General features: G+C 45.2%; 1 protein-coding gene across 5 annotated transcripts in view; it reads right to left on the bottom strand.

Annotated features, from left to right (window-relative positions):
* Positions 1-23484, bottom strand: part of klhl29 (kelch like family member 29) — a 224824-nt gene that overhangs the window by 49954 nt on the left and 151386 nt on the right. For all 5 annotated transcript variants that reach the window (XM_030405482.1, XM_030405480.1, XM_030405484.1 and 2 more), the window contains 3 exons: positions 22969-23081; positions 20928-21074; positions 7282-7480 (listed from right to left, as the gene is read on the bottom strand). In XM_030405482.1, coding sequence (XP_030261342.1) covers positions 7282-7480; positions 20928-21074; positions 22969-23081 — 459 coding nt within the window. The remainder of the gene's footprint in view (positions 1-7281; positions 7481-20927; positions 21075-22968; positions 23082-23484) is intronic.

Here is a 23484-nt window from a genome sequence, read left to right as displayed (position 1 = left end):
CCTCCGGAGTATCTGGGACAGTGTCGCTGGAAAGAGATGTTCCTGCTGAATCTTTTAAAAAGAGATGTTTCTACACTGTGAGCAGCACACATGAAATCTCACTTCCAGTCCATGTTCTGTACTGAGAGGAAGATATCTCAAATAAAACCAGCATGACGTGCACAACGAGACGCAAGAGGAGAGTTTTCACAAGAAATTAGCTAAATGACCCATTAAACTTTTCACCATTTAAATCTCATCCATTATGAATTCCTGGATTCACCGACAGTCCAAACAACCCGATTCTGCACCGTCGGTACATGCACTGATACGGCTCTGACCAGGTTCGCTCTGTCTGTTGAATATTGGATGAGGCGGAAGCAGCCTTGCAGCAGGTACAGCGGGTCAGGGTGCCAGATGTGGCATGAGCGATGCTGAGGCTGATCCATGCTCCTGTAAATGCTGCTCGCTTTGGGTCTGAGCACGAACCGCAGCTCTAGGAGCAGAATGAGTCAAGTTTTCTGGCTGCAGTCGAGGCGCTCGCTCCCCCCGCCTCCCCCTCCCTCCCTCCCTCCCTCCCTCCTCCTCCTCTGTAGCTCAGGCTGACAGTAGTGACTAGTCAAAAGGTCGAACAGACGAAAACCTTAATTTTGGCTGCAGCCCCCGTAGACATTTAGACCAGAGGTTATCTAATCTGGATTTACAGCCTCCGTGTTGCATTTATGAGCCAAGATGGATGTGTTTGCTCTAGATTTCACTGATAAGCCGCAGGAATATCAAAAACTCATACTCCAATTCTCCGGTGAATAGCTTGCATCCAACTTTCTCTCTCTCTCTCTCTCTCTCCGGCTGGCTCACTCGCTCCGTTCCTCTCTCCCTGCCTCAAATACCATCTCAGTCTCCAGAAATAAAATCGGAAGAGGAGCCGCTGAAGGGCACTCCTCACATAGAGCGATTAAGACGTTTCTGGCACACTCTCTTGCATCCTGCTTTTCCAGTTTGAGAGGTGAAACAGAGTAATCTCACGCTGCATTGGCTCTAAAAGACAAACCAGGCTGAATAATTACACAGAGCAGGACAATAATCAACAAAGTCCTGACATAGAAAAAACAAAACAAAAACAGAACAACAAAAAAACACAGATGCAAAGTTTATAACTGTCTTTCCATACAGCTGACAGCATCCCCGTCGATATCGCCTTCCTTAATGGTTGGTGTTGAGGCTGTGCGGCCGTAGAGAAAGATGACAAATAATTCAATTATTTCATGCAAAAGAGCTTTGACGGGGAAACGTCGAAGCGATCGGCGAGACGGCGTTAATCGTGCCTGAGCCAGAAGCAGTAGGTGGCAGACTTCAGAGGGAAGTCATCTGATGATCCTTTATGTTCTCCTTACAAGGTGTGAATCTTTCTCTCCTTTCTTTGTGGCGCCGGCGCGCTACGGCCACTCTCCAAGGAGCCGCTGGCTGGCGGAGGTGTGAACGAGTAGATGAATGTCACGCCTACGGGCTCGGGACCTCACGGAGCAGCCGGGTTTTATTGTCTCCGAGCCGCGGATGCGAGGTGAGCCATTGTGCGGGCTGATCTAATAAAAATCCAGCCATTTTAGACCGCCGCACAACCAAGCTCGCGGTGTTTTACTTGGCCGTGCCTCGCGCTGCAGGAATGCAACGTGGTTAATAGCGTTTAATATTTACATTTCCTGAGTACTTTGGAAGAGGCTTACATCCTGCTGCAACCCACGCCAGGGATCAGATCTCAGCTTTCAAGAAAATAAAAAAAATAAAAAAATCTAGGGAGATTTAAACTGAGCCATCTAGTGTAAGGAAGCGATCACACAGATAAAACGCTTGTGCAGAAACGCTGCATATTAAAACCCCCCGCTGCTGCTGCTGCTGCGCGCTCACTGTACTTCTTAACTTTTTCCGCCTTTAGATAAATGAACGCTTAATTACGGATGATGGAGTGGACAGAGGGAAAGACGTGTTGAGGAATAGAGGAGCCACTGTTTAAGGTTTCCCTCCTACGGCGCGTGTATTTAAAGGTTTTAACAATGTGTGTGTGAGAACGAGACAAGAGAAACAGTGTGAGGCGAGCCGGACCCCTGCGTCTCCTAGTCATTACAGCTCATTTGTCTGAGTGCTATTCCACTTGGCTGGGTTGAGTTAACAGTTTGCCCTGGCGCTCGCCACCCTCCTCCGAGCAGAGTGCAGCATCACGCGAAGGAAGGGACGGAGAAACGGGGACGTAATGTATGGTTGTAGACGGAGCGCGTGCACACAAATCAACACAACACGTGAAACAAAAGGGGACTTTTTTCTCGCTCCTTAATAGCGTATATGTAACAAATCAGAGTGCGTCATATGCGGCTTAAGACAAAATGGTTTCTTGAGTAAACTCCCAGCACCAGCGGCTGTTTAATCCCCCCGATCCCCTGGAAGGTCTAATGACAGCTAATCAGATGCACATCCACACTCTAATTAACCAATTAGCGGCTAATGGATACACATACAGTAGGCAAAACACCGTGGATTCATTATGAGACACTCATAATTTTCACTTCACCCGAGACTCTTTTCTGGCCAAATGAGGAAGAGAGGAGGCCGTTAGCAGATCTCATCAGCTACACGCCCCCTACATTCCTGCAAGGTTCACCGCCGCAGCAGCAGCAAAATGAAGGATAGTAAGAGAGACATGAGGTAATAAATTCATCCTGAAAATTAGGGTAAATGTAAAGAAGATGTTGTCCCACAAAAAACAAACTGAAAACTGTGTTTATGTTTGAGCATCACAGACAGTTCATTTCTATGCTGAATATCTTTTTGGCTCCCTAATCAGCATCTTAATAAAATTAATGGGCAGAGCATCGACTCAATAAAACGCTCCGGAATGCAAAGTGCGTTCGGAGTGATGCAGCAGGCCGTCTCAATTTCAGTCAGCGAGCGAAACTCAAAAATAAACTTAATGTAATGCCGGTTATTCAGACCTTTTTTTTTTTTTTTTACGACCCTTGCCTCGCCGTAACTCTACGAGAAAGCGAGCCCTTTGCACAAAAAACGCGGTCCGCCATTGTCTAACATCCATTTTTGTTCCACGCCAGTTCCATTAACCGCGCACAGGAGCGCGCCGGGGCGAAACAATGCGTCGACGCGCCAGGACCTGTCAGACCGACTGAAATAAAAATGAACTGTCAATAAAACAGGGCAATAAAACCACTGTAAAGAAATAAATTACACCATTGCAGCACAGCGGGGAGTCTATATAAAGAAAAACCTGGGAAAACAAGACAATTAAAGGGTGTTTGGAAACCATCTGGCTGTTTCTATTCAGCTGCAACCGAAATAACTTTTTTAGAGCTTACAGCTAATGGAGCAAGTCCTCATTAAGATGTCGGCCCTTTTTTCTTAAACTCAAAAAAAAAAAAAAAAAAAAAAGTTTGTGCTTTTCCATCTTACGAGCACACTGCAGAGTGTGTCTTCATAGTCCATTAATATTCATATTAATGTTTTCTTACCCATGACATGATATATTAGCCTAATTTAGCAAAAACATGAAACTACCAAATAAGTATACAAGATTTTGCGAGCCCATTTCCCCAGGCCTTTCTATTATTTTTTTATTTTGCCGTCTAAATGTAATATTGAAGGCTTATTTTATGTATAATAACAACAGATAAAATGACTACATGTAATGGGAAAGGTGTGTCTTGCAGTGAAGAATTCTGCAGTTTCAACAAGCCTTATTGGCCTTTTTTCTACCTATTGTTTTCATTTTAATGTCCTTTAATGTCCTTAACTTTACTATTCTCTGTTCACTGCTATTACTATTACTATTTTCTCATCCGTGGTGTTTCTAGCAACAGCGTGCAGCTCTCACCTACACCAGCACCAAAACGGGAGACAGCAACTCGCCAGATTTAGTGGCAAAATAATTTGTCTCAGGAGTCTTGGCGGAGAGACAACAGAACAAAAAAAAAAATATGCTCACTTTTTTTTTTGCTAAATGTGTAAACCGGCCACTGTTACACATTCCCAACACGTCAATGTTGCGCTTCCTGTTTTAGCTTCTCATAGATAAATGCATTTGAAGGTAGGTCACAACAAATGAATACTAGCAGCGTGTGTGCTAATTCAGAAAGAGTAAAATGTGTTTCTCCTCACAGGTTTCGCAAAAGGAGTTAGACATTTTAAATGTGTCATTTGTGAGACATGGCAGGCATATCAAGCTTGTCTTGGTTCCATAAAAGAAAGAAACTTACATTTAGAAGGTGTGGGCTTGTATTTTTCTGTTCGGTAAGGGTTATCCAATTCTTGACTTTTTCTGAGCTTATTTTGTACATTTATTACACTTACAGCTGGCATTCTCCAAGCTGAAACTACAGGAGCTGTCAGACTAAAACCTCTTGAAGGTAAAAAGTGGTATAATGAGACAGGACGGGCCAGGGCTAGCTGATTAGCATGTCATAGCAGCATGTCGATAGACATTACATCACCACTGTTATCTCTTGACATTCTGATTATAATGTTAGTTTTGAAAGTTAAAAATTAAATTCTGGCCATAGCTTTTAAATTGAGCCTTTAAAACTCTGCATATGTATCCGTTAGGGCTTATATCAAAGGCTACAGCCTGTAGCCAGTTAGCTTAGCTTCAACAAAGACTGGAAACAGGAGGAAAGCTAGCCTGGCTCCGTCTTAAGGTAACAAAATCTTTCTACAAGTTCTCTTATACACACATTATGATTCATTTGTTGTATTACCCAAAATGATGATCTACCGATGTTTGAAAAGGAGGCTAAATTGGGACATTTTCTTTTGATTGTGAATTTCTGACATTAGCCACTGTAATCTAGTATCAGTTGGTCTCCACTAATGAATGTGCAGGGGTGAGAGTAACCTCAACCGCCAAATTCACAGATTTAATTCTAGAAGTGAAAGGATGTTAATTAACAATCTGTCTCACCAGAGTAAATTAAATTTCTAGCTCGAAAAAGCGTAATTCAACTCCGATATGTCATTAGTAAGAAAGTAAGAAAGACCGAACGTGTGAGCTACTCAGACACATGTGTCCACGCGCGCACACACACACACACACACACACACACTCTGTGCACACACACGCGCACCACCATATGCACGTTACTCACAAGTTCACAGATTGACTGCGCTCAGCAAGAAGCACTTCACGGATGGCAGTTTTCCTTTCTTTTTCCGCTTGACAGACTTATCAACCGAGCTCAGGTGGTGCCCCATCTGCTTCTGCACATTTAAAATACACACACAAACGCACAGCCACACACTCACTTACTGCTTACACAAGTAGACACATGCTCAAGGAATAAACTCAATCAAATGTCTGCCCTTCAAATTTCATTCCTGATCCCCCTGGCTTCCTTCTCTCCCCTCCCCTCCTTCTCTGACCACATCCCGACCTCTCCTCCTGTTCTCCCACGTCTCTTCGTTTCCCCCTCGTCCTCCGTGCGCCAACCACGGCCCAACCAACAACCTCAAACTCTCCTTCCGGGTCTTTTTCTTTATCTGTCTCGCTTTCCTGCGCGTACCGTTCTACTCCCCGCATCTACCTTGCAATCCCGGTGACCACGCACCCCGCTGTGCAGAGCCCACTCCGTCCGATGCAGCAGATGGCTGAGCAGCACAAGCATGCACACAAACATCACGCCCACTGACACACACACACACACACACACACACACATATTCAGGCATAAAAGCTAACTCAGGCCTACAAGAATACAAACAACTACAGAAAAATGTAAGGCTGCATTCATTTTTTATCTGCACACCATGTACAGTAAATCAAATAGTTTTCCACACTCTCTCGTACAGGAACACAAACACTGATAAAATGCTCGGCCCAGATAGTCGGTAATAAAAAGACCTTCATCCTCACAGGAGTTCAAAACTTGATCAAGAGAACCTGAATATAAAACTCATTCACTGAGCCATCGGGGTGCAGAGCGCCATGAATGTATTCATCCAAGTTGCATTTATGCGTTTATATAATTTTGTTGTACAGAGCCACTGTGAATGCTGCTGTGAATCAATACGCACTTCAGCCTACATAATGGGGCTGTAGGAATGCGTAAGATATGCACATAGCAAACACCAGAACTTGGGCCTTGACAGAAAAAAATGCTTCGAGAAAGCGCCGGGAACAAACACATAAAGACGACTGGATTGAAGATGAGTAATGGGATGATGCGGAGCACATATAATGCAACAAATGTCTTTCCTCCCGAGGCAATTTATTCTTCATAAAGCCTCGTGCGACCGCATTACAAGCAATTAAAAATGCTAAAATATTAACCTCACGCAATTCCCCCAATGTTTGTTTACTGGCAAATAAACATACTGGCTGGACAACAGCGCTGGCTAGTAAACTGATCCCCCCATAAAGTGCCATTTGTGAGGCAATTATCTTTATCCTACCAAGCAGAAAATAACTCGTGCCGAATGGTAAGGTGTGCTGGTGCGGAGCTCATAATACCATGCAGACACTATAATTAGGCAGCTCTTTACAGGGGGAAAGAGTGGGGTCCTGGCCGACCTGAGGGAAAAATCTAACGGCCAAAAGCAATTTGCAGGCGCCTTCCAAATTCCATGAATGATTCTTTGATTTTAACGATGTAAACAAACACGGTCTTCAATGGCTCGGACGTTGGCGGTCATCAGACAGTGGAATGGTTGGCCGGTGGCTCAGAAAGCGAGGACAGACCTGACTGTTCGTAGCTGGTGTTAAAAAGTTGTTAGGAGATGTTTATGTGCTGGGCTTCCTGTGAAAAAAAAAAAAAAGAGCCTGGGTTCTAAGCCCGGCAAAAAAAAAAATCCCAAACACCCAGGGAAGCCGTTATGATCGGCCGCTTTCAACTTTTCGTAGAAACCTCAATCAGGGTTGGCTCCAGCGCCGGTCATGTGTTTGATTGCGGAAAGAAAAACCAGCGCTGACATTTGGAAATATGACCCGTCACCTGCGTATACTTTTAAGTATTTACAGTAGTTGTGTGGAAAACATGATGGAGCTCTAAATCATTGCCTTCCAGTTGTGGACTAAAATCAATACAATTCAGTAGCGGGTCAAGGTCTCCTCGTGAAGACGTCACCTCTCCGCCTTTTTCTCGTTGCGGTAAAGTATGAATGTTCGATGTGTGTGTGGGTGCTTGGATGCCGTAAATGTTGTTCTGGGTCAAGTACACTGGTAGGTGTGCAGATCACTGTGCTCCGGGGTCATCCGGGCCAAAGATGATGCACATCAGTTTATTTTCCGCTGCTGTGTATGTGTTGTGTTTACCGGCGGAGAGCCGCGGCCGAGTCCTGGTCGTCTGCATCTCTTGCCGCGCGTGGGGCAGCATGTGGTAGCGCTTGGCCTCGTTCACCAGATCGCGGCACGCCTCCGACGACTTGATCAGCTCCTCGTTGTCCACCACGTTCAGCAGGTAGGACGGGTGGATGAAGGGGAGACGCACCACCGCCAACAGCTCTGACAAAGTCTGGGAAGATGAAAAAGAAGAAAGATTCGAGATTGAAGGCTGCAATCAGTCAGCGATGCTCAAATAACACAGCAGGAAAAAAACAAAAAAACAGAGACAAAAGCAAGCACTAATAAAAACATGTTTGCAGACAGGGAAACCGGCAGAGCTGATCAAGGAGGATTTCTATGAGCAGCATTAAACAAACAGCAGACTTAAAACACTGTTTATCACAGTCAGTAAGCACAGATACTGTTGGATTAACTCCAAACCTCATTATATATATTTCTTTGCTGCTCAAAAATAACTTTTGAAAGATGATAACACAAGACAGGAAAAGTAACTATCGTGTTTCATAATCGTCTGCGCTGTAAGAGGGAGGAAACCTGATGGAAGTGAGACCATTAGATCAGCTACTGTCAGTACTCGGGGGGGCCCTGAAAAGCTCCAGTTTAACACCCTGCATGTGTCAGGTTGCTATTTCTATACTTGTGTAGGACATAATAACGATGGCAAGGATGAAAAGACGAGAAATAATCTCTAAATCACTGGCAGTGTTTTTATATATACACCACCGTGATAGGCATGTTCACTCTTGCACATTTCCAAACAAGTCATTAAATGTTAATCATGGTTCAACAGGAAACCACAAATGACATTTTTCAGTAACCGGTTTTCAGCGAGATCCGCTCACCGACTTGATTTCATACATGCTTTCGGCTACGCTACGAGAGCTGAAACGAGGCAGCGCGTAGGGGGGGGGGTGTCGTACCGCTTCCACCTCCTGCTTTTGATTTTTTTTTTTTTTCCCCAAATGAAATCTTTCAACAGACAGCGAACGTTCTTCTGCAGCTAAATTGAGACCCAGTTCTTGGTTAATCACAACCCATTCAAGCCAAGAGGAGAGATCAAAAGCCCGATGGTACAGTACCTAAACTTTCTGACTTGACTTACCCTGAATTTACATTTATTTGCACATTTTCTTTTTAAAGGAACCAAATGCACTGACACTGACAACTCTGGGTTCGCAGCTCGGGGCGGATGCCATCCCAAAGCGTCCGCATGAGACTCAACAATCAAACATCTTTCTCCCGAAACTTACATTTTATCACTTTAAATGGTTTGAGTGGAGCACATGAGCGTAAGGCTTTCAAAAGGTCAACCAGCCAACTGAACACGCCTCGTCTGAACTTCCCTTATGGTAGCTTCTAAAAACACGAAAGAGTCAGTGTTTGGTCTGTTGGTGCATCATGGTGGACTCTGCGGATATAAAAGGCTGATTCTAGGGAAAACAAACCATTCTTATATTCAGGGATTCACAAATGAAAACATAATTATCAACATCATATCCAATTGCTGCTCCTAAATCCTGCCCACTAGAATCAAAAGAGAGATTAAATGTTGTCGACTGAACCGAAATGACAAAGTGCTCAACAGCGGCAACCCAAACATTTGCCTTTTTTCTGCGCGTGTTCCTGCATGTGATCGCATTTACGGGTCCTTATACTGTATAGGTGTTCAGACACAGAGGCAGGGCAGCCTGTTGCCATGGCAACCTTGTCTACAGCTCTGGCAGCTGACTGTTTGAGTGTATGCGTGTGTGCGTGTGTGTCTGTGTGTATAAGTTGTATGTGTGCCGGGCCGTTACCCCCATGGGAGTCTCATCTGTGTCGACAGTAAAAGCTGTAAACAAGCTCGGACGGAGCGACAGAGAGCTGGGCGGAGATTGACCCCGCTGACCCTTCGGCTCAGAGCGACGCGACCGACTGAAGCCGCGTAGGGAGAGAGAGCGACAAAACAAGAGACTCGGGGACACATCATTCAGGGGGAGGACTAATAATAAGGCTGACACTCTGCCTAAGCGTCACCCTCGCCCACCTGAGGCCCTTTTTACTCTGGCATGTGTCCCGTTTGTTCCCTGCCCGTGTCCTGGGACCCGAGAGGAGGAAATCAGACAGCAGAGAGAGGGAGAGAGAGAGAGAGAGACAAAGGGTAGAGGACGTCATGAGAGAGAGAGAGAGAGAGAGGATCAGCCACGTGAGGAGAGAAAGGAGGAAGAAGAGCAGGACGAGAAAGGAGAAGAGACAAACCGACTAAATCAAAGAGAAAACGAGGAGACCGGAGAGAAGGATGCCACGGTTCGGCGGCAGCCGGAGAAATCTGCTGATGACACTTCCTCTCCGCAGAGTGAGTCGCCTCCCTGCAGATGGGACTGTCTGTTTCCCTCCTCCACGAATGTACACAGCTTACCCAACAGTTTATCAGCCAAACAGCTCAATACTCACATAAACACTGGCGATTGCTCCTGGCGCCGCAGCTCAAAACGCAGCGAGGAGGTAAAGTCAGACCGGGCTGCTTAGCATATTGAGGTATTCTTCAGGGAGGAATCACTGGCTCAGGAGGAGCTACTACTTCCAATTAAAGTGCCCCCATAGTGCGAGATTTGCCCCAGTAGTTACTGAGTCATGTCACACTCAAATGGAGGTGACTTAAGCTTCAGGCTTACTTGCTCTGCTTTTCCATTACAAGCTAGCTCTCTCCCGCTCTGCTACAACATCACCTACTTTTTTGCTCTTATGACATTATATCATTAAAGCCGGTAATCATTTTAATAACACATGTTCGGGAATCCGCGTGGCCACTTAATTAGCACAATCAGAGGAGGAAATAACTCAATTTTTTCTGTACTTAAAGTCGGTTTCTGGCTCAAGGGATCATACGTGCGCATCTGTGGGTCGTCTGAAATAGGTCCACGGATGACCGTTCTGACCCTCCGAGCTAAATTAAAGCTGTATGTGGGGCAGTTTCGGCCAGGTGGTGCCCTCAGTGGCACGGCAGAAATAAATGTGCTCAAACGTCTGGGGGTGCATGTGGAAAATATTGCTCCCATTTGGAAACAGCAGGTGGACATGCTTGGATTTTGTCTATGGCTTGCATTTTGGCTGGGTTTCATCCAAAAATATTCCGCTCTCCTCTGCCGTCCAAAAAGATGCGGCTCAGGTGGGCTGGAGACCGCGGATGCATCTGTGCGCATCGCGATCCGTCGCAGGTGCTTACTTGCTTCTCCCGCAAAGCATGCTGGGATACATATCGATGACCTTGAATATCAAGAGGGTACAGAAAAAAAAAATAAAAGATGCTTCTTTAGAAGTCACAGAGCGCAACCGGAGCGCGAGGCGCGATGGACGGCTTGAACTGAGGCGTTCACAGGCGGTATTGTCTTGGCACGCTGTAAACCACGCCCACGCGCGCATATTTACCGGCCCAAGTTAAGTTTTGTTTACCTGTGGAAAACGAATTTAAGAAAAAACAAGCCTCCTGCTGTACCATCTGCAAACCTGAGCTCCACACAAACCCCACATCTGTTGTGAGCCTCTCTTCAGTTGCCAAACATCTTTAAAAATGGCAGTAAAACTACCTCAAAGAGATGGCGCCTGGTCTCCGCTGAAAAGTAAGAACGGCTACCACATGAATATCCACCCGAAAAGAAAAAAACAAAAAAAAACACACACCCACACGTACACATACAGTACAGGCAACACGCCGAGATCTGCACATGCAAACGCAGGAAGAGGCAGATGGATACGCTTAATCTGGTTTTCGGCGGAACGCTTGATTTGACTCTAAATCTTGTTGAGAGATAAATACAATGCAAAGTCGCCGACGTTGACCATTGATTAAATAAACGGCCATGGATTCAACTGAGTCTCTGCGTGGATGGACGTGTGTCTCTAACGCCGCTCCCTCCCTCCCTCCATCCCTTCCTCTGTCCCCCTCTATTTATACCAGAAAAGAAGAAGAATTACTCTCCATCTCTAATTCCAACTAACTCACTCTCTCTCCCACTTCTTTTTTTTCACTTTCTGTCTCTCCCTGCACCTCCATTCCCGCTCCTCGCTCTTCCTCCCACACACGCATATATCGGCATGGAAATGAGGCAGAGTAGCACACTCGCTGCTAATATTCAAATCCAAAGTGTCAGACCCCACAAAATAAAAAAAAAAAGAAAAAGAGGAGCCCTGCTTCGTGCCAGCCATTGAAACTACTCAAGCAGATATTTATTGCAGATATCGTTAACTTGGGATTCTTGTTTATCTTTTTTACATCAAGTGTTTTGCAAAGACACGCTAAAAAAAACAAAAAACTGGGTATCGACCAGTCGCGTCTTCACTCGACTTTTTTTCATCGTTTTGAGCGTTTTGGGAGCTGATTTCCATTTTTCCTGCATTTTTTTAGATGGTCACGCTGCAGACTGATGCATGTCGTGGTTGACATTAAAGGCCGATAAGTGCCTGTCTGCTATACATAATACAACCTACTGGACTGTATTTGGCCGCTCCATCAGTGGTGCTAACACCTTCTACAATCACATCGTCTAATGGAGTTAATGTACGCTGTGGGACTGGGCGGTTCACTGTAATCATTTACTATGTTGTTCATTAGTATGTTGTCTTCTTTTCAATCACTTGCCACTTAGTAAATGCACCTTAATCATTTATCTGGGGGGGGAGGATTAATTCCATTGTTGCTTTGCACAGTTATTAAATGCCATGTTGTGCCTCGATGCTACAAATAAGTTAATGGACTATAGCTTTATTAAAAAAGGCAACGGGCCATTTTCTTGTGTAACAGGTGCGTTTATATCCAGCTGCAGCCACAGGATGAATATGAAGGATGCTGAAAAGACGGATTAGCATAAAATATTGGACGGACATTGGCCGTGCAGACGCGGTCCCCACAGGATGAGGTCTGCTGACTCGGTGATCCTCTGGCTTTTCCTGTCTCAACCACTAACAGATGGATTACCGTGATAAATTTGAAGATTTAAGTACCCGTCCAAAATGTAATCATGTCGGCGAACTTGACCTGAATCTGGCCAATTACACCCGTCACACCCTCATCATCTGCACTCGTCACATGCTCGTCTTCTAAAGAGGCTTAGCGAAGATGGCAAACATGGCAAATATCAGGAATTTAGTGGTTAATGCCGAAGCGAGCGTTTTGCTCAAAAGGCAGAGCAAATGACAACACGACGGCATCTGAATGAAATGATGAAATGATAACTGGTGATTGTCGGTTGAACTTTAACCTCTTGTCCTTCTTGAAAAACCCACCAACACGGCTGCACCATTATAATCCTTCATCCTCCATTCTCCTGTCCCTTTGTTGAGATGTGACGATAAAATATCTACAACCAGCTCTAAACGGTTTAGCTCTTTTCATTCAGTCGTATTCTCCGCCGACTAAACCGTGCCTTCTCTTTGAAATCCCAAACTGTCAGAATTTCTTTTCATCCATTATGGGTGAAATCTCCTCTTTCTGTGGCAGATATGCTCACGGGATTACACTAATATTCCCAATGTGTGCCTTCCTGGTGAACTGAGGCTTAATTGCACGCGTTCCCGTGCTTTACGTACCGTACATCTAGATATGTGTGGACTTTTTTTTTTTTTTTCCCTTTAAGACAGATTTTTCAGTATCTCCCAAGCTAATCCAACAGGTAAACAGAGGAGTTTTGATATTTAAACAGACCCGAAACCTTCCCTGGCTTAGCCGTGGTAAATATTGATGAAAGGTAAGACGCGCAAGCTTTTACCATCCTCTCCGGAAGCGTGGAGAGTGACGGCTGCATGCCATATCAACTGTGCTCTAAAAAGCGGTAGGTTTATTGTCTATATGCGTGGCACTAAATGCGCAGCTGAGTGTTTTCACGACACTCGGACCGATGAGTGACGTGCTTGCACTCGGCGGATGAGAGCAGACGGCGTGCATCTCCGGCAGCCTCTCGAGAAGTCACTCTCACGCGCCGTCCCCCTCGCTGCCTCGGCGCGACCTGTCGTTTTCATCTTCCTCGCCTACTCATGCAAGCCGTCCCTCACTGCTTTTAAACAGATGTGACATCAGATGGATGGAAATCATAATAGCTTCGGCCCCCAAATACCGAAAAGACACCCAAACCGTCATTTCTTACATTCTTACCGAGGAGTTCGGTGTTATTCTAGCACATGGAACATATGGAAAGCATCCACCGGAGCCTGGGGACATATGGAGATGCTACTTTTAGCCCGTCGGCCCACACACACACTTTTTTCCCCTCTTCCATATTCAGACGACAAAGATCATTTGTGAGGAGTCCATATGCTTATCCACTTGTATTCTGATCCGCAGCCCAGAGAACACCTTGTGACTTCAGCTCTCTGAGGGCCCTGACACATCAGGCGAAGGGGTCGCTGGCGGACTAAAGGCTCATTTATGCGCGAAAATAGATACGTCCGTTTTCACTGCCCACGTACATCCGTGCATCCTCCATGTTGGCTCGGATGTTAAGCGATATAACCGCTAGGTCGCTGCGGCCGTTTTGCACACACCTCCACTTTCCCTTTGTCTCCTAACCAGCTGTTCTGTACTAACTCTTTATCTATGTGACACCATACAGATGTTTTAAAACTTCCCACCAACTCTACTCAAAATGTGCCGCTGTTTTTTAGAACTTCTTCCTCGTCTCCTGCACTGCCTCCTGTGATTACCAGAGGTCCCACTCCGTTGGTCTGCATCCGCAAGCTTTCGGAAAAACGTGCAGAAATACGGACAAAATGAAAGGAGAGATGGCTACAGCGAGATTGATCAGTTGCGATGACGCTCCTGGAGCAACGCTGATTGTCGTGTTCGGTGGAGAGTTATTTTCTCTTTTGCAGGTGCAAAACATACAAGCTAGTTATCTGTCTTCGGGTGCACGCTTTTAGCCGAGACACAGGTCACGCGAGGAGATGGCAACAGTCGGCCTTCATCATAGATTCTTTGATGCTGATTTGTTGTGTCTGGGGCTAATGGCCTCCATCCTGCACGCACCTATCAACACCAGGTCACCGTTGCCAGCGTTGGAGGATGCACATGCACTACCGCCGGGGTCATTTGCTAAAGCTGCAAAGAGAAATGCTGCCGCATAGCCCAGCTCCACAAAAAACTCCCACACACACGCACGTGCGCACACTCATGCAGGTGGACAGCGGATGTGAATGGGTTGAGCCTGGTGAAAGGCAGGGATAATGTGTCTAACAGGGAGCCTCTTAGATCTGTCAGGGGAAGCAGAGGAGCAGCCAGGAAGCCGGCATCCGCTAACACAGATGACAAATGTCCACTGAGCATTTCCCATTCCACTACTGTCAGCCAGGACTAACGCCTCTTTACTGTGTGTGTACGTGTGTGTGTTTGTGTGTGTGAGTGTGTGAAATGATTCAGTGCCGCGGCGGCGTCAAATAAATGACACATGAACGGTCATATCTATTTGCTTTGCTCTGAGCAGATAGGAGCACGAGTCTGCTTTAGTGTGAAAAATGGACGGCCCGATGCTTGAAACGCAACTCTGTATGAAAACAACAACATCAACAAAAAAAAGCCTACACACACTCGCTCACTGACTCACGAGAGTGTGTGTTCAATAGAGCGCGTGCCCATGTTCAGCCTCGCAGCGTTAACAAACCCACTCAGCTGAACTGACCGCGGCTCGCCGTCCTTTTTGACTGCGCGCAGGTTTATGTGTGAAAAACACACGCGTGTGCCGTTCCTCCTGCTAACACGTAACGGACGGGTAAACAACGCTCCCTCAAATGGCAGTTTATCGTGGTTCATGGGATGTTTTTCGCTGAGCGTGTTCGTGTGTTTTTCCTGCCACCGCGGGACTATGTGTGCATGTCAGCCTGAAGGATGGATGGGGGGATGGAGTGAGATGCAGTGGACGACAGACGCTCACTGCTGCCCTGAGCAACTTCTGACAGGTGCAATGTGTTCGCCTCTGAGGTCTGTTTCGGCATGACTTGATTCAAAACAAGAACAGACAAAAAAAAAAGCTCTCCGCTCATTGGATTTATAACATATTTGCATGAATGACTGCTTGCTGTATATTAGGTTTAAGATTAAGATTGCTGCCGTGTTTCTTACCTTCCACATCGAGCAGAATCAAGCACTTTCTGTATCTCCCCACTATGATACAGTGAGCCAACATTTTTATTATTCCTCATGAATCTTTGAAAGATTGCTTCCTTCGTAAAAAGGTAGCAGAATTTGTTTGTTCTCTCTACATTGCATCGCTCACGCAACTCTGGTGAGTGTACGAGAGAGCCCAGTGGAAAACGAGACGCCTCTGACTTGTTCTGGATACGCAGCCGCCCTGGTTGAGTGACCGCGGTTCAACTGGCTGCACACATCAGGACTCGGCGCGCTCTGGGACTACAAAGGACACCGATGAGAATGGGGGTCCGGAGTTCAGTGGCTTGCATCAGATCCCGTCCACTCTGTAATACGCGAGCCGTACCGGGAGGCCCCATATACAAGCGATTTCCTGTGTTGTGTGAACGTCTGAGCAGAGGACTGGGATAAGTGCAGTGACGTCCGGCGCGTCGTCTGCAAAATCCCCCCGCGTGCATGCACTCTTTTTCCCGCTCGTGCGAGCTGGAGGGAGAAAAAAAGAAAAAAGAAAAAGAAGAGACGGAGCAGAGAGGCAGAAGAAAAAGCGAAGATTGCCCGCTGCATCAATCTCCATTGCCCGGCTACGTCTCCTCAAGAGTGCGTATTTGTCACAGATCACGCTGGCTGGTGGCCTACACGTTCATTTCGGCGGTTTCCTCCTCAAGGATGACATAAAGCTCCTCAACTCAAAGACGACAATCGACCCTTTCTTTTCTTAAGGGACGCGCGGTGATGGAAAGTTATTGCTTTTGAATGCGTGGCTTAAAAAGAAAAATCACTAAATTAGAAGCGATGCTTGTGGCGAAGGGGTCACTTGTACTTTTGAAGGTAAATGAATTGTAAAACAAAGTGGAAAAGTCAGTTTATATCCCTACACAGCCTCAAAGCATTTCTGTCCTTTGATAATTTTATACTCTGACTACATAATGATAGCATCATTTGTTCTGGGAAACGATTTTTTTTTCTCTCCCTCTCCTTAATGAGTGCTAGAGGCGGAAATTAAAAAAAATAAAAAAACAAAAAAAATCACCACACCACATAATCAGAGTCAATTGTATAAAACCCCCCAAAATAATAATAACTACTAACATGTAAGCACATGAGGTATTACCTTTAACTATATTAATTTGGCTTGAGAACTGCAAATGTCAGGGCAGGCCGTTGTTATTTCTGATGAGTGGACAGCAGGTCTTTGCTAATGGCAAGGCTGCCACCCCTCCTTTTTTTTTTTATCATGAAAATATGCCATTAACTGTCCTTTTTAGCTGTTACATTAGTTGGCCACTTTCCAAAGAGCCAATTAATCAGCCTCTTTTGTCAGGTTGAGTCACCTGGCGAGATAGGATCCTTTATAAAACATGTTGAAGCAAGGCGTAATGGAGGTCCTATTCAGGGATTTGGCAGAGCCCGGCCTGTTTTAATTGGAGCCATGTGTCTGCGGCTCGTCCCACAAAAGGCTGCTGGGTGAAAGGAAGGGACAGGTCTCCCTCCGTCATCTCTGTCAGCACCTTTCGCGGAGAGAACGCGGCGTGGGACAACTTTGTTTTCTTGTTAATGGAACTTACGGAACCGGCGTGACGCAGACCGAATGTGGAGGAGGATTTAGTTCTTGGATTCGCTCTTTTTATAAGTGCGAGTACAGCAGGGTGTGCATAATTGATTCAAGAGCCGCAATTATGACTATTTTAATGATGCATTCGACTGTTGATTAGAGTTGTGATAGAGTTGCAAAAAAAAAAAAAAAAAAAAAAGGGCAGAAAAATACAGAAAAAGTGCCCCACGCCATTATACAAAATACAGCAAAACATCTCAGAAACTGTTTAATTAATTCGACCAACATGGCTCATTTCCAAACATATTCAAACTGGGACTTAAAATAACGGGATAGCAGCAAATCGATGTATAAAAAGCTTATATTTTTGCTCAGTAAATGACAGTGGACAGTTTGTTCAGGAGGTACAGCGGTCGTCAATCGATCGCCTCATTATCGGTGTGTGAGTGTGTGATCACTGAAGAGTGGAAACGGCGATCTGACTATCAGCAAGAATGCAAAAGAGCGCATTTACAAAAAACGACTTTTTAAATATTCTTTAGAATCACGATTGCTGCAGATTAAGTTTTGTATAATAACTACTCGTGTCAGCAAATACAATCTTCCAAACGCACCGGGGCGTGTCCAGAAGCCGGTCTGGGATGGCATCGACCCGTTATACATAAGTATGATTGTCTATCTGCCCAGTGAGAGGCAGGACTTCAGGCCCAACCAGTTGTTTCGCATGTATTTTACCCCACTTTTGCAGATCCAATTTGTTTTTGAGAACTTTAAGTATAAAGTAAGGCATATTTATCTTAAATTTGCTTGGTCCCACTCTATTTTGTTGTGATTGGCAGGACAGTTTACCCTGAAAATGCACTTATTGTAACTCGCTTTGGATAAAAATGCCAGCTAAATGAATGCAATGTTAAGTTAAATCCAAGAAGCTGTGAGACACTCCATGACAATAATGTCGCTCATTAACACATTTGAGAAATGGTAAATTAATGCTACTCTAAAGTGTATGTTTGCATGTGCGGATGTCCTTCACCACACTTGGGCCGCCCCCCAGTCCCCAAAAAGTCTGGACACACCTCCTCTGCATGGCTGTTCCTTTCTTACCGACGTCCCTCTTACTCTCTTTTTCACTAAAACATGCACGCAGACATATACAGATGCGTGCGGGGCGGCGTTCCCTCGACGACACTCAATCAAAGAAAACTGAAACGGCTTCTCTTCTTTCATTCGGTGGCTTTGTGTCTCATAGCAAACCATTATTAATGCTCAAACGCTCCCCCCCCTGCCTCTAAGCGGTGTCCGGGCCCTGTTTCCTGGTGCCATCGGATGTTAGTGACAGCATAGCGGAGAGGGAAAATTGCATATTATTTACCCAGCGCCTTCAATATGCCACTTTTCCACTCTGTAGCCCGCAGCTTACAACCCACAGCGCACGCACAGGCGCGCGGGCGCACAAAGACACACACAGATGAATGCGAACGCACACAAACTTAGCTCGAGGCTTAAAGCTCTTCCTTACCCCCCTTTTGCCTTGAGTTTTTCCACAGTATTGTGACACTCTGGCCTGACGTGACATTAAAAAGTGTCACAGGTTCCGGGGGAGTGATTTCCGCTGCTCTCTGCCTCCAAAACGGGCAGAAGGGATGGAGGCCAGGGAGGGTGGGAGATGATGCTGGACCATGCGTGTAAACTCGGCCCTCAGGGTCATATAACCTTCTCCTGTGGCACCAAGGCAGCGGCCTGTTGTCTCTCTCCGCTCTCCTCCTGTTCCGTCCTGTCCTCTCTGCAGGCGGCAGTTGTTTTTTCCTTCGGTCACACATGGACGGGAGATTTGAGCCTGACCGAGAGCTCAATCACATCTCCGCTAGCATGGATGTCATGGCATCGCACGGAGGCACAAACCGTTGGATATCAGATTAAAACACAGGGGTCCTTCTTCCATTCCTCTCTCTTCATTTCTCGCCATCTCCTTCTCTTTTTCAATCATTGCTCGGCCCGTTTCTGTCTTTCAGTCTTGCTCTGTTTCTTTCTTGCTCTCTGCTCGACTCCCCTCTCACCCCGCCTCTCCCTCTCCCTTTGGAGACGGGGTGACCCGGGTGTCTCGTCTCAGAAACCAGCACGGTGGGTTGTTCAGACAACCGGGAAAATGTTCCATTTCTTTTTTTTTTTTCCTCTACTACTTCATCTGAGTAAGTCACCTCTGCACCTCTCCATTAGAGTGTGAGATTGCAGGAGTCAGCCGGACTGAGCTGGCTTCAGGCTTTTCGATGCAGATGACAGGGATCGCGTGTACTCCTAAAAACTGTGAATCAGCCTTCCTGTGGCTCCATTTGCAGAACCAGACGGTCAAATTTTGCTGGATTTATCAGTAGGGGATGTCATCAAAACGAATTTCACTTTTTGTACTGCGGTTTCAGCACCTATTGGAAAAACTAGCAAGCATAATTTCCTGCTTTCAGTGGACTGTGCAATTTGTGTTGCACTTAAAGAGACCTGTTGTGTTTTTTCTTTTCTTTCCTTTTCCTTATATAGGATGTTGTGCATGTAAAAGGTCTTCAAAGTTCAAAAGGTCTTGAAGTTCAGAACAACAGACGCTCCTCTCTCCCGCAGAAAACACTGCTCCTGAAACGCCTCGTCAGTAGCCCCGCCTTTAATTTCGTGACTTTGTGACATCGCACACACACATCGCATAATTTATGGCTAGTCTCGCATGCACGAATATTGATTTGGCACAGCTGCTCTGTTGTTGCTCAGGCGTGTGTGAGCCGACCAATCAGAGCAGACGGGGTATTCAGGACGAGGCCTTAAAGAGACAGGAGCACTGACAGTATGAGAAAACCAGATGTGTTTTAGAGCATTAAAGCATAAACCTGTTCTAGTAGTAACCCAAATAAAATACAGAACCTGACAACGAGCATAATATATATATATATGATAATATGTCTCCTTTAATACGCCATTACAAAACACTCAGTAGGCCTGATGGATGTCACCATAATCTCAGAGTGCCACATATCAAAGGATAAATGCTAAAAGTTTAATCCAAAAGGTGAAAAATTCAAATATTGACGTACGGGCCTCATAAAAGTGGCTGCCGATAAAGTAACATTGATTACTGAGGTCTGCACCGAGTCGGATCCAGCTGATATAAGGCGGCTCCCCCTCTCGCTGCCTGATGAGACGACATTACTTTGAGTGAACGACTCTTCCGCTGATGGACTGGTGTAATTTATCTGATAATAATCTCACCTCCATTTTTAAACAGCTATAAAATACTCTAAAATCATCAGCTCGAAATTCATGGTTTCCTGAGTGAATCCATAAAAAACTCATGACCTGAGGTTTTTACCCGCCGGATGGATATCCGTCCACACGCGCGGTCCGTCTACGTTTTCATGAACACGAGGCCCTGACCTTGCGGCTCATCGATTCCACTTTTGTTAAAAATTTGACCCGTTGTGCTTTACTGTCAATACCAATCTATGGGGGGGGGGACCCTTTGATTATGATTAACAGGCTCTAGGAATAAATCAAACACCTGTTTTGTGCACAGAGAAAGGACTGCGGCTGTCTGTGTTTTTGTTGGTTTTTTCCCGTGCGGTACAGTGTCTCACAAACAAATGAAGTGAAACTAAGAATAGAGCGCTTTCTGAGGGCAAAGCACCCATGGGAATACGAACAACTGCTGTGTTAGGCTGCATCTGAAGCACAAAGTTGATGAACGCTACCAAGAGAGACCGAGGAGTCACTTGTTTTTTTGTTTTTTTTTCATGCCGTGCACCTCTCTGAGCCGTAGAGTCGATAACACTACCACATTAATGACTCTGAAGAAATATGGCATCTTATCTGTACAGTCGGTGGTTACGAGGGCTTCATCTTGTTTTTTTTGGTTTTTTTTAAATCTCATGATGCACATACACGTGTGCTCATCGCCTCTTGTGTTTTAATTACCTGCACTCTGGAGTTGGAGTCCTGTTTGATCCACTTGATGACCGTCTCGTAGACCAGCTCCTCGGCCTTGGTGTTGAGACTGTCGTTGGACAGATAGGCCACCAGATCCTCCTTGGACACGCTCAAAATCTCCTCCTGTCCGGCCACCTGAAGAGTTACAGAAAAAAAACTTCTTATATGACACATAAATGTTGCACGAACGCGTCCAAATGTAGCTCTTGTATTGCAGTATAGGCCAGTGTTTTTCACTCCTGTTCCTGAGGGTTGCAGTAGGTGTTGATGAATCATGCAGTGCTTGATTACGAGCTGATCATTTGACTCAGGTGACATTTTATTAAGTGCTCTTATTCAAAATCTAAAGCTCTCAAAGCTCAAGCATACAACCTTGATTCTAGAGAAGTTTGGCCGCTGTTTAAAATATAAAAACAGAATGTGATAATTTGCCAATTCCTTCCGACATGTGAAAAACAGCACAAAGACAACATATTTAATGTTTTACCCCATTAACTTAATTGATTGTTCTGAATATGTGCTTAATCTGAATTTTGATGCCACCAACACATTACAAACAAGCTGGCAGAGGGACAACAAACGACTGGTAATGTTGCAAAAGCAAATGACTGTATTATATATATACTTTTTCATTTTACACAACATCCCAACTCTTTCGGTATCGGGGTTGTAATGTGGGTATTTTAGTTCAGCGGAGAGAGCAGGTTGATTTAATCATTTGTCAGTATATTTATGAGAAAAAAAATCAATCAGGCCCGATGCTGACATCTTTTTGATAAGCCATGTTTCCTTACACCTCTCCTGATGAGAGTCTCTCTGCGTGATCAATAATCTTCTTTGTGAGTTGATCACTACCAATCAAAGCTTCCTGGTTGTCTTCAGCTTTCATTCAAAAGATTCTAGGGTTCAAAAAGGAGGCGTTTGACATCTTTGGGAAACACCTAATTTGCTTGTAAAATCTATTACAATCTCCTCTTTGTAGGAACCTCTAGAGCCAAGAGCTGTTCTCAGCATTTCTACCAGCACCTCTCGGCGTCTCCAGTTTACGTGTCTCATTTGTTTAATTTGTATACAGAAAGTTATAGAAAAAAAAAGGTGGTTTTGTGGGGAGTTACATGTTGCTAGCTACAGCGGTGTGTTAGCAGACAGCTGTGTTGCATGGAGGCCGGAGTGAAAGGCCCATAATTTGCGGAAGGTATCACGGTTGATATATACAGCATATATGTCATACTAAGAATCTAGAAATGCAAATAAAATGATGGACAGCAGATATTTTTGTGCATAAACCTGACAAAATCTTAGCCAAAGTGGTGGAAATTAGACTAAACTGCCTGTCTCACAGGTGTAGAATCACGGTTGAAGGAAATACAATAAAGATGATCCGTATATATTTGCACCTTTGTGCTTTGAACGCAGCAACACCATACACGTTTTTTTTTGTTTTTTTTTCCCTGCTATTTACCCTGACATCCCCTTTGATTCTGGTGGGTTTTTTTTTCTTTGTTCGTGTTCTCATTTCGTCATTAGTTATCTAACAGCTGCCGGGTAACAAGCACACAGTACAGGACAACATGTTCCAGCAGTAAATTGCTTACTTGGAGGTAAAAGCCTCGATTGAGGTGGAAGCCTGAAAGAAGATTTTTATACGTTGGTACTAAACTGACACGACCACACGATGTGTGCCAAGTTAAGCTAGAAATACGCTTCCTCTTTTAATTAACTTTATGTACAATTTGAATCTAAGATTTTAATTATGATATACAGCAGAAAGTAGAATGTGCGTTTTTTTTTTTCTTCCAATGTGAGCGAGTCCAAATATGGAATCTCCAAAAAAGCATTAAGTAAAGTGAAGTCATTTATTTATTTACTGATCCCTGTGGTAATTAACTTTATTACAGTCATGATTTTAATTAGATTTTTATTGCTGTTTGCTAATAGTTTTATTTGCTTTTATTCTCTCCGAACTAGCACAACTTTGTTCCACAGGAATCAATGAAGGCACCGTTGGGAAAGATAAATCACTACCCACCTCGGGGAAGTTCTGCAGAGCGAAGGCTTTGGCCATGTTATGGAGCTCCGTGCAGCTCATGGCTTCAGCCATGGCCAGCACTCCCAGACAGTTCGCCGCAGTCAACTGTTTCTCTGGAGTCGATAAAAGGAGGTCGGGGGGGGGGAGATGTGGAGAGGGATCGAAAGACAGACGGGCGAGGACGGAGAAACCAAAACAAGAAGGAAACAAAGACACAGGCAGATTGATTAAGACGGAGAAAAAGACCATCATTCAGACATCCATAAAAATATCGCAGACGCAGAAAGCTGCAGAGACGGGGGAAGAGGCTGCAAGGTAGCACAGACCCGCAGCCTGTATCTGCCTGAGACTATGAGAGAAACAAGTATAATAACTCAAAACAGCTCCGAGGACAAACAACGAGGGGGATCGATCGCTCACAGCCCAGGCAGGAGGTGGTGGATGGCAGGGAGTGGGATTTAGGATTAGCTGGGCCACTTTAAAGAAGTCCTGTCAGATCTGGGAGTCTTCCACTAC

The sequence above is a fragment of the Sparus aurata genome, chromosome 22 (assembly GCF_900880675.1).
Source record: "Sparus aurata chromosome 22, fSpaAur1.1, whole genome shotgun sequence".
Classification (NCBI taxonomy): domain Eukaryota; kingdom Metazoa; phylum Chordata; class Actinopteri; order Spariformes; family Sparidae; genus Sparus; species Sparus aurata.
Note: the sequence above shows the minus strand (reverse complement) of the source record. Positions and strands in the feature narration are given on the sequence as shown.